At 43.4% G+C, this 12,512-nt stretch overlaps 1 protein-coding gene across 2 annotated transcripts in view; it reads right to left on the bottom strand.

Annotated features, from left to right (window-relative positions):
- Positions 1-9,048: 9,048 nt before the first annotated feature.
- zfyve27 (zinc finger, FYVE domain containing 27) overlaps positions 9,049-12,512 on the bottom strand; it is a 208,579-nt gene continuing 205,115 nt past the window's right edge. For both annotated transcript variants that reach the window (XM_073027028.1, XM_073027029.1), the window contains one exon: positions 9,049-9,553. In XM_073027028.1, the coding sequence (XP_072883129.1) occupies positions 9,489-9,553 (65 nt within the window). In that variant the 3' untranslated portion in view covers positions 9,049-9,488. The remainder of the gene's footprint in view (positions 9,554-12,512) is intronic.

The following is a 12,512-nucleotide window of genomic DNA, read 5'->3' as shown; positions in this document are numbered from 1 at the left end:
GCTCCTCTAGGGAGGCTATTTGGGTGGAATTGAGGAATGGGAAAGGTGTAGTAACACTGATAGGAGTGTATTATAGGCCACCTAATGGGGAGCGTGAGTTGGAAGAGCAAATGTGTAAGGAGATAGCAGATATTTGTAGTAAACACAAGGTGGTGATTGTGGGAGATTTTAATTTTCCACACATAGATTGGGAAGCTCATTCTGTAAAAGGGCTGGATGGTTTAGAGTTTGTGAAATGTGTGCAGGATAGCTTTTTGCAACAATACATAGAAGTACCGACTAGAGATGGGGCAGTGTTGGATCTCCTGTTAGGGAATGCGATAGGTCAGCTGACAGATGTATGTGTTGGGGAGCACTTCGGGTCCAGTGATCACAATAGCATTAGCTTCAATATAATTATGGAGAAGGACAGGACTGGACCTAGAGTTGAGATTTTTGATTGGAGAAAGGCTAACTTTGAGGAGATGCGCAGGGATTTAGAGAGAGTGGAATGGGTCAAGTTGTTTTATGGGAAGGATGTAATAGAGAAATGGAGGTCATTTAAGGGTGAAATTATGAGGGTACAGAATCTTTATGTTCCTGTTCGGTTGAAAGGAAAGGTTAAAGGTTTGAAAGCGCCATGGTTTTCAAGGGATATTAGAAACTTGGTTCGAAAAAAGAGGGATGTCTACAATAGATATAGGCAGCATGGAGTAAAGGAATTGCTCGAGGAATATAAAGAATGTAAAAGGAAACTTAAGAAAGAGATTAGAAAAGCTAAAAGAAGTTACGAGTTTGGTTTGGCAAATAAGGTGGAAGTAAATCCGAAAGGCTTCTACAGTTATATTAAAAGCAAGAGGATAGTGAGGGATAAAATTGGTCCCTTAGAGAATCAGGGTGGTCAGCTATGTGTGGAGCCGAGGGAGATGGGAGAGATTTTGAATGATTTCTTCTCTTCGGTATTCACTAAGGAGAAGGATATTGAATGGTGTAAGGTGTGGGAAACAAGTAAGGAAGTTATGGAACCTATGACAATTAAAGAGGTGGAAGTACTGGCGCTTTTAAGAAATTTAAAAGTGGATAAATCTCCGGGTCCTGACCGGATATTCCCCAGGACCTTGAGGGAAGTTTGTGTAGAGATAGCAGGAGCTCTGACGGAGATCTTTCAGATGTCATTAGAAACGGGGATTGTGCCGGAGGATTGGCGTATTGCTCATGTGGTTCCATTGTTTAAAAAGGGTTCTAGAAGTAAGCCTGGCAATTATAGACCTGTCAGTTTGACATCAGTGGTGGGTAAATTAATGGAAAGTATTCTTAGAGATAGTATTTATAATTATCTGGATAGACAGGATCTGATTAGGAGTAGCCAGCATGGATTTGTGCGTGGAAGGTCATGTTTGACAAACCTTATTGAATTTTTTGAAGTAGTTACGAGGAATGTTGACGAGGGTAAGGCAGTGGATGTAGTCTATATGGACTTCAGCAAGGCCTTTGACAAAGTTCCACATGGAAGGTTAGTTAAGAAGGTTCAGTCGTTAGGTATTAATGCTGGAGTAATAAAATGGATTCAACAGTGGCTAGATGGGAGATGCCAGAGAGTAGTGGTGGATAATTGTTTATCGGGATGGAGGCCGGTGACTAGCGGGGTGCCTCAGGGATCTGTTTTGGGCCCAATGTTGTTTGTAATATACATAAATGATCTGGATGATGGGGTGGTAAATTGGATTAGTAAGTATGCTGATGATACTAAGGTAGGAGGTGTTGTGGATAATGAGGTGGGTTTTCAAAGCTTGCAGGGAGATTTATGCCGGTTAGAAGAATGGGCTGAACGTTGGCAGATGGAGTTTAATGCTGAGAAGTGTGAGGTTCTACATTTTGGCAGGAATAATCCAAATAGAACATACAGGGTAAATGGTAGGGCATTGAGGAATGCAGTGGAACAGAGAGATCTAGGAATAACAGTGCATAGTTCCCTGAAGGTGGAGTCTCATGTAGATAGGGTGGTGAAGAAGGCTTTTGGAACGCTGGCCTTTATAAATCAGAGCATTGAGTACAGAAGTTGGGATGTAATGTTAAAATTGTACAAGGCATTGGTAAGGCCAAATTTGGAATATTGTGTACAGTTCTGGTCACCGAATTATAGGAAAGATATCAATAAATTAGAGAGAGTGCAGAGACGATTTACTAGGATGTTACCTGGGTTTCAGCACTTAAGTTACAGAGAAAGGTTGAACAAGTTAGGTCTCTATTCATTGGAGCGTAGAAGGTTGAGGGGGGATTTGATCGAGGTATTTAAAATGTTGAGAGGGATAGATAGAGTTGACGTGAATAGGCTGTTTCCATTGAGAGTAGGGGAGATTCAAACGAGAGGACATGATTTGAGAGTTAGGGGGCAAAAGTTTAAGGGAAACACGAGGGGGTATTTCTTTACTCAGAGAGTGATAGCTGTGTGGAATGAGCTTCCTGTAGAAGTAGTAGAGGCCAGTTCAGTTGTGTCATTTAAGGTAAAATTGGATAGGTATATGGATAGGAAAGGAGTGGAGGGTTATGGGCTGAGTGCGGGTAGGTGGGACTAGGTGAGATTAAGAGTTCGGCACGGACTAGGAGGGCCGGAATGGCCTGTTTCCGTGCTGTGATTGTTATATGGTTATATGGTTATATGTTATATGGTTATACACACACACACACCAGATTCTGCAGATGCTAGAATTCTTGAGTAACTCACACAAAATACTGGAGGAACTCAAAGATCAGGCAGCATCTAATGAGGGAAATAGTCAACATTTCAGGCTTAGACCCTTCATAGGTTCCTCCAGCATTTTGTATGTATTCCCTTAACCCTCTAAAGCAGACACAATGTCTATAATATCACCTTCAACCTCCTGAACTAAGGAGAGGACAACCACAACTACTCCTGTCCAAGCATGTTGCTGAAACCCTTCATCAGTAACCAATCTCCCCTGCACCTTCACTGAGACCACAGTGACCAGAATTGAAGTAATTTTGCTTTTTGCTCTGAAATTTTACACTGTGGTTAAGTTTAACATCATCTTTCCTTTGTCCTAGTCAGTTGGGCTTTTCTCAAAGGTCCCTACCAGCAATGGCAACAGCCTTCCAGGTACTCCCTTGTGAAGATGCTTTGCTCATGTTTTTTGCTGTACGTAGGACATAACAGCGCAGTACTCATCCAACTCATCCATGATGTTGTACTGACCTTTGAACCTACTATCAATCTAACCCTTCCCTCCCACATATTCCTCCCTTTTTCTATCATCTATGTGCCTAAGAGTTTCTTTCTTAAATGCCCCTAATGTGTCTGCCACGATCACTACCTCCGTCAATGAGTTCCATGAACCCACCACTCTGTGCAAAAGCTTACCTCTGACATCCCCCCAATACTTCCCTCCAATCACCTTAAAATTATGCCCCGTGTGTTAGCCATTTCCACCCCAGAAAGAAGTCTCTGACTGTCCATTCAGTCTATGCTTTATCATTTCGTACACCTCAAAAAAATCACCTCTCATCCTCCTTTACTCCAAAGAGAAAAGCCCTAGTGCTTTCTTTCAGACCTTGATGAAAATATTTTGTGGAGACACATCTCATTTCAAGTCTTATGACCATAGAATGGACTGAAAGTGCAAGACTATTCTACAAGAAAGACAAGACACCTGACTCCTGGTCTTATTCACCTAGGGCACTTTCATAACCTTTGCCCCCAGCTTTGTTAGGTATCTACCACATATGCAAATGCTTGCATTTTCACACCACACCCTCTGCTTCCCTGGAGTGTCTGTACTTCATCAGTGCTATGCTTGTTGTAAAGCTGACAGCATTAACGTGAATAGCTGTAAACTAAAGCCAACGGTTCCTCACTCCCCAACACAGGGAAGATAAATGAGTAACCAAAACGAACTGTGTTGGTCATCGATGCAAATGATGCATTCATGGTACATGTTAAAAATAAAATGAATCTTTCGTCTTTCTTAAAAGATGGGAACAACTTAACTGCAGTGTCATTGAGCCATAGAGTATGGAAACAGGCTCTTTAACTCACCCAGTCTGCGCCAACCATCAATCATCTATTTACCCTAATCCTACATTAATCCCCTGTTTTATTCTTCCCACATTCCACAAACTCCAGATAGATTAACCCACCATCTGCATATTTTGGGATGTGGGGTAAACCGGAGCACCTGAGGGAACCTGGGCACGGGGAGAACGTACAAACTTCACACATGGATAGTATATGAGCAGAATAAACATTATTATATGTAACAATGACACTGGAGTGGAGACAGTCGAGGGTTTCAACTTCCAAGGGGTAAATGTCACCAATAGCTTGACCTAGTCCAGCTTGTAGATGCTATGGCTAAGAAAGCACACCAATGCCTCTACTTCCTCAGAGTGATAAGGAAATTTGGCATGTGCCCAATGATTCTTACCAATCTTTACAGATTAGCAAGGAGTCTATCTGGATACATCACACCTTGGTAATGGTATCTGCTCTGCCCAAGGCCACACAAAACTACAGAAAATTAACAGAGGCCAGACCATCACAGAAACCAGCCTCAGCTTCACTGACTCCAGCACAATTCCTGCTGCCTCAAGAGAGCAGCTCACATCATCAAAGACCTCTTCCTCCACCCTGATAATTCCTTCTTTAGACCCCCATCAGGCAAAAGATACACGAGAACATGTACCACCAGGCTCAAGAGCAGCTTCTATCCTGCTGTCTCAAACCTCTCGTGTGGACTTTGTGTGAAAAAGATGATCTCTTCATTTATCAGCCTCCTTGCACCTTACTTACCCGCTTGCATTTTCTCTGTTACTGAAGCAGCATACTCTGCATTCTGTTACTGCTTTTCCTTTTGTTCTGCCTCCATGTACAGTACTGTGCAAAAGTCTTGGGCACACACAAACATACTGAGACGTTTGCACAGTACCATATTTGTCAATATGGAGCAGAGAGCAAGTTTGTAAATCTGCTGGGAGCAGAGAGTGTTGGGATTGGTGAGGGTGGAGCACCATGGGAGGGGGGTGGGCAGGTGGCAGAGAAGGAGTGCCGGGGCAGGGGGTGGCACAGGTGCAGACACACCCAGCCCTGAGACACCAGGCAAGGTAATTTGATTACAAATGATTGGTTTATTGATCATTACAGAATGTATCTCTGGTACTTCCTATTCCCTCCGCTCTTCCCAACCATGATTCCCCTCTCCCTGTTCCTTTCCCACTCTCAGTCCACAACAGAGACCCATATCATAATCACGTTTATCATCACTCACGTCTGTCATAATTTTTTACAACAGCTGTACACTGTAATACATAAAATTGCTACAGTACTATGCTAAATCCTTAGGGACCCTAATTATATATGTGCCTAAGATCTTTGCACAGTACTGTAGTTATGTTTGGAATGATCTGCCTGAATGGCACATAAACCAAATCTCTTCAGAATTAGAAGGATATTCATTACCACTGCCTATTTATTTATTGAGATACAGTGCAAAATACATCCTTCCGGCCCTTCAGCCCTGGGAGGATTACACCACCCAGCAATCCTCCAGTTTAATCCTAGCCTAATCGTGGGACAACTTACAATGACCAATTAACCAGTACGTCTTTGAATTGTGGGAGGAAACTGGGGCGCCCAGAGGAAACCCACAGGGTCACGGGGAGAATGTACAAAGTCCTTACTGGCAGCTGCGGGAATTTAAAGCGGGTCGCTGGTACTGTAACCACTATGTTACCGTGCCGTCTTGTATGATGTGAAATTAGTTGTTTGCAATAGCAGCACAGTGCAATTATATATTACTACAAAGTACAAAATAAATAGTGAAAGAAAATGGAATAACGAGGTGGTTCATGGACCATTCATAAATCTTTTGGTAGAGGGGAAGAAACTGTTTGTGAACTATTGAATGTGGGTCTTCTGGCTCCTGTACCTCCTTCCTAAGGGTAGTGACAAGAGGATGTGTTCCATATCTCACTGTATCTCAGTATATGTGACAATAATAAACTAATTAGCAATTACCAAAGTATCAGGGTGTCAAGTACCTCCACAACAGACAAGATCTCCCGGTTGCCACTCACTTCAACTCTGCTTCACACTCCCATTCGGATATGTCCATACATGGCCTCTTCTACTGCCATGTTGAGGCCAAACTCAGGTTGGAGGAGCAACACCTCATACACCTTCTGGATAGTCTCCAGCCCCTTGGTATAAACATCAAATGCTCCAACTTCCGGTAATACCCTCCCTCTCCCTTACCCCATCCCACTTTCACTCTGCCTCCTCTTCTAACTGCCTATCACCTCTCTCATGACTCTGCCTTCTTCTACTACCCACAGTGCTTTCCCCTTCCCCACCCCTTGATCTTTCCTCTGATCGGTTTCTCAGCTGGCACATTCCACCCTCCCCCCACCTTCTTTATGGGGCCCCTGCCCCCTCCCTCTTTAGTCCTGACGAAGGGTCTCGGCCCGAAACGTTGACTGCTTGTTTCAACAGATGCTGTCCGACCTGCTGAGTTCATCCAGCTTTTTTGTACATGATGGTATCACACTGCTAGTGGTACCATTGGCTGCATCTCTATGTTTGGAGTCACTGCATTTCCACATCAACTAGTACATGCCTCTTTGTGCTTGAGCTCTTCACAATAAGAAGAAGGAGAAAGCCGTTATCTCCAAGTGGAATCATCAGGACGCCGTCGTTTTTTTTAGCAGGTTTTCTTATTTTTATGAGGCCGAGTTGCTAGCTTGACACTCAACCCAGCACGGATGGAAAGCGTGCAAGGGTTGGATTCAAACTCGGGAGCCTTCGCTGGCACTGATGCCACTATGGCACCAGCCGGCTGCTTCACAGTAAGTTTCAGATTAATTATCACCGACATATATTGTGAAATTTGTTGTTGCAGCTTCAAAGTGCAATACATAAAATATTCTATAACTTACTATATGAGTGCAAAAAGAAAGCAAAAATAGTGAGGTAGTGTTCATGGGTTCATTGTCTGATGTCCATTCGAAAATCTGATGGCGGAGAGGAAGGAGCTGTTCCTAAAACACTGAGTGTGTGGCTTTGGACTCCTGTAGCTCCTCTCTGATGAATGCAATGAGAAGAGGGCAGGCTCTAACGCACAGGATTGTGGGTGGTGGAGGTCCTTAATGGTAGATGCTGCCTTTTGAAGATATCATCGATGGTGGGGAGGCCATGCCCATGAAGGAGCTAGCTGAGTTTACAGCCCTCGGCAGGATTTTCCGATCCTGTGCACTGGAGCCTGCATACCCGCTGGTGATGCAAACTGTCAGAATGTTCTCCACAGCACATCTGTAGAAACTTGCTAGTCTTTGGTGACATACCAAATCTCAAATTCCTACTGAAAAAAACCCACTAGCCTGCCTTCTTCGCAATCACATTTGTGTTTGGGGGAGGGGGTGTGCCCAGAGGCAAGGACACTGATACAGAGACAGGTTCAAATCACATTGTTCATACAGATGAATAAATCTGCAACTTTGAAAAGTCAGTCACAAACCCAGGTTGTTCAATAGTTCAGTTTAATGTCAGAGAATGTAAAACCAGAAATCCATCTGGTTTACTGGTGATCTCCTGGGGAAATTTCTGCTCTCTTAACTCAGCGTGGCCTGTATGCAACCCCAGCTCCACCAATGCAGTTGATTCCGAACAGCCTGCTCAGTTCTGGGGGTTATTAGGGATGGACGTTGTGGGAGGCTGTGCCACTGGAGGGCTCTCAGGCAAGAGCCCCTTCTCTCAGACCTGGACCCAGACAGCTGAGCAACAGTGACACCACAAGGGATTGCTCAGTTCTTCGAAAGACTCGAGTTGGTTGCAAAACATCGCCACTCTTCGGGGCCATCAGGTGACAGAAGACCCAGGAGTCTGAAGACCCACTCAGCATCAGCGTCTCCTTCCCCATTGCCATACTGTGCTTGAATGACCTCAAAAACCCTAATTCTACCTCAGACTGTGTTTTTTCCCTCTCTCTCAACTTGCACTGGGGCCACTATGTTTATTTTGTAGAGTACGTTATGCATGATTTATGTTAACTGAAGTTTATGTTAACTTGTGTTTGCAATGTACAGTGCTGATACTGTAATAAGCTAATTTTCATAGCATTTATGCCTATGACAATAAACTTGAACTTGATTATTTCAAACATTTTTTAAGAAATTCAATCTACCAGTTTAATTTTTAAAGTCTATTGTGACACACAGGGAGAATGCTTCCATTCCATTAACATCAAAGACTTAGGTTAGGGCTCCTTATGATATTTTTATCACAGGACATTGGTACAATAAAACCCCAACAGGGTAGTAGAATGAGGTTCAATAGGCACTTTCAAAAGAGAGCGGGATAAACCCTTGCTGGGGAGATCATCAGCGGGCTGCAGGAGAGTTTGGGACTGACTCGAACTGGCGTTGGATGGTTGTGTGAATTCTAGAAGCAGAAGCAGAAGCAGGAGAAAGCCCCTTGGCTCCTCGTGCCTATTTGCCATTCGCTGCCATCGACCTCAGCACCATTTTGTAGCACTAACCTATTTATTTTACACTGCTTTTATGTCTATAGAGTGGATTCCGGTTAATTGGAACACATCAAGGTCAGTACAATTTGGCCCAATTAAGTGGCTGCCCTTACTAATCAAGAACCTATCAATCTCTGCTTTAAATATAACCAATGACTTGGCCTCCAAAGCCATCTCTGGCACAGATTCACCACCTTCTGGCTAAAGAAATTCCTCCTCATCTCTGCTCTAAATGAACATCCCCCTTGTCCATCTGCACTGCACTTTTTCTGGAACTGTTAACACTATAGTCTACATACTTCTTCTTCCCTTTGTACCACCTCAATGTACTTACGTGAAAAATGATCTGTCTGGATGGCATGCAAACAAGTTTTTCACTGTATCTCGGTATGTGCTACAATAATAAACCAACTACCAACCTGTTAGGAAACATTACAAAGAAAAAGAGGCATTTTCCCCACACTGTAGTTAGTTCTATGACTACAGTGCCCCACCCAGTAAAGCATCAGACCCTGAAATCTTGTAACCAAACATGTTCTGCAATGTGCCATTTTTTTATTGAGAAAAATCAAACCAGCATCACAGATATTAAGTAAATCATAAAGAAATGCAGTTTATGGGCTTAGCGAGTTTTACCAGCTCTTTAAATATTCTTCTACATCACACACTATACAAAAAAAAAGTATCTAATCTCATCATATATACAATAGAAGGCAACGTTTAAAGTTACGGATACATATTCTTTTGTGAGACTTTATACTATACTGGTTCCAGAAACAAAGTTGCCCTTTGTAATCGAAGCACTTCCCAGATCCCCATGACTGTGAAACTCGGAGGGCTGGTACAATCCGCTCATGTCCATCGCTTCATTGTCCAGCGTGCCGATTCAGTGAAGTCCATTTAAAAGATAAAGTCAAATGCACATACAAAAAGAGGAGGAAGGGAGAAAGAGAGAAGGGAAGAAAGGGGTCCATCCTATTTGCTCAAAAGGTAATAGCACTGAGCACATACGAACACTGTCTCTCGCTGAGCGTCCGGTGCTGAAATAGAGAGAGAGAGAATGTGATTTTAATACATTAGCATTCTGATACCCAGTATTTTTGTACCATTTGTTTTCATTCAGCAACATCCCTAAATTGCCTTGTTATTCTGGTGGTGACTCGCTTTTTGAATCTTTTGAAGTACAAAATTCCCTGAAAATGAAGTCCATAAGACCATAAAAGCAAAATTATGCTGTTTGGCCCATCTAGTTTATGCTGTAATTTCATCATGCCTGAGGAGTAAAAACATAGAAAACACAGAAAACCTACAGCACAATACAGGCCCTTCGGCTCACAAAGTTGTGCCGAACATGTCCTTACCTTAGAAATTACTAGGCTCACCTATAGCCCTCTATTTTTCCAAGCTCCATGTACCCATCCAAAAGTCTCTTAAAAGACCCTATCGTATCCGCCTCCACCACCGTTGCCGGCAGCCCATTCCACACACTCACAACTCTCTGGAGTAAAAAACTTACCCCGACATCTCTTCTGTACCTACTCCCAGCACCTTAAACCTGTGTCCTCTTGCGGCAACCATTTCAGCCCTGGAAAAAAGCCTCTGACTATCCACACGATCAACGCCTCTCATTATCTTGTACACCTCTATCAGGTCACCTCTCATCCTCCGTCGCTCCAAGGAGAAAAGGCTGAGTTCATTCAACCTATTCTCATAAGGCATGCTCCCCAATCCAGGCAACATCCTTGTAAATCTCCACTGCACCATTTCTATGGTTTCCACATCCTTCCTGTAGTGAGGCGACCAAACCTGAGCACAGTACTCCAAGTGGGGTCTGACCAGGGACCTATATAGCTGCAACATTACCTCTCTGCTCCTAAATTCAATTCCACGATTGATGAAGGCCAATACACCGTACGCCTTCTTAACTACAGTCAACTTGCGCAGCTGCTTTGAGTGTCCTATGGACTCAGACCCCAAGATCCCTCTGATCCTCCACACCGCCAAGAGTCTTACCATTAATACTATATTCTGCCATCATATTTGACCTACCAAAATGAACCACCTCACACTTACCTGGGATACTCATCTGCCACTTCTCAGCCCAGTTTTGCATCTTATCAATGTCCCGCTGTAACCTGACAGCCTGCCACATTATCCGCAACACCTCCAACTTTAGTGTCATCAGCAAACTTACTAACCCATCCCTCCACTTCCTCATCCAGGTCATTTAAAAAAATCACAAAGAGTAAGGGTCCCAGAACAGATCCCAGATGCACTCCACTGGTCACCGACCTCCATGCAGAATATGATCTGTCTACAACCACTCTTTGCCTTCTGTGGGCAAGCCAGTTCTGGATTCACAAAACAATGTCCCCTTGGATCCCATGCCTCCTTACTTTCTCAATAAGCCTTGCGTGGGGTACCTTATCAAATGCCTTGCTGAAATCCATATACACTATATCTGCTGCTCTTCCTTCATCCTGGCTTCCACAGCCACCTGTAGCAATGAATTCCACAGATTCACCATCCTCTTACTAAAGAAATTCTTCCTAATCTCTGTTCTAAAGGGAAATCCTTGTATTCTGAGACTGTGCCCTCTGGTCCTAGACTCTCCCATTATAGGTAATATCGTCTCCACATCCACTCCATACCTTTCAATATTTGATGGGTTTTAATGAGATCCCCTCTCATTCTTCTAAACGCCAGCGAGTACAGGCCGAGAGTCATCAATCGCTCCTCATACATTAACCCTTTCATTACCGAGATACTTCTTGTGTACCTCCTCCGAACCCTTTTAAATGCCAGCACATCCTTTCTTAGTTAAGGAGCCCAAAACAGCTTACAGTACTCCAAGTGCAGTCTGACCAATGCCTTATAAAGCCTCGCATCACATCTCTGATTTTACATTCTAGTTCTCCTGAAATGAATGCTAGCACTGTATAACACTGAGTCAAAGCTACGCAGGATTATGAAGAGGGCTTCTGGCACTTTGGTCTTTATCAGTCAGGTCATCATGGTGTGTTTGTTTAGGATGCTGGACAGGACGTGCTTGGAGTTCTGAGCACAGGTTTGGTAATCCTGCTATTGTTAAGATGTTATCAGAGTGGAATGAGTGCAGTAAAGATTTATACAGATGTTGACAGGTCTTGAGGGCCTGAGCTAGAGGGAAATGTTAGATAGCCTGGCATTTTATTCCTTGGAGACTGGGAGGTAATCTTACAGGACAATATAACTTTATGAGAAGCAGAGATGGACTGAGTGCACTCAGTCATTTTCCCAAGAAAAGGCAATCAAGAACTAGAAGGTTTAAGGTAACGGGAAAAATTTCATAGAGATCTGAGGGGGAATTTTTTTAAAACAGAAAGGATTGTATCTATGTGGAATGCACTGTCTGAGGAAGTAGTTGAAGCTGTTCTGGTCATCTGCCTAGAGGAAAGACATCAATAAGATTGAAAAAGTACAGAGAAAATTTACCAAATTGCTGTCAGTAAATTGAGGACTTCAGTTATAGGGAAAGGTTCATAGGAGAATGAGGGGAGATTTGATAAAGGTATATAAAATTATGAAGGGTGTAGATAGGGTAAATTGCAAGCAGGCTTTTTCCACTGAGGTTGGGTGACACTAGAATTAGAGGTCATGGGGTAAAGTTGAAAGGTGAACTATTTAAAAGGAACATGAGGGAGTACTTTCTTCAGTCAGAGGGTGGTGAGTGTGGAACGAGCTGCCAGCGGAAGTGGTGGATGCCGGTTCGCTTTCAACATTTCAGAGAAGCTCAGATCAGTACATGGTTGGGAGGGTTATGAAGGGCTATGGTCCAGGTGCGGGTCAATAGAAGTAGGCAGAATAACAGTTCAGCACAGACCACATGGGCCAAAGGAACTTTTAAGTGCTGTAGTAATCTATGACTCTTCTGTTCTCTCTCTGGCAGTTACATGAGGGTCATTTAAGAGTCTTAGATAGACATGTGGATGAAAGAAAAATGGACTAAGTGGAAGGGAA

The sequence above is a fragment of the Hemitrygon akajei genome, chromosome 23 (assembly GCF_048418815.1).
Source record: "Hemitrygon akajei chromosome 23, sHemAka1.3, whole genome shotgun sequence".
Taxonomy (NCBI): domain Eukaryota; kingdom Metazoa; phylum Chordata; class Chondrichthyes; order Myliobatiformes; family Dasyatidae; genus Hemitrygon; species Hemitrygon akajei.
The sequence above is the reverse complement of the archived record's forward strand: the minus strand, read 5'-3'. Positions and strand labels throughout refer to the sequence as shown.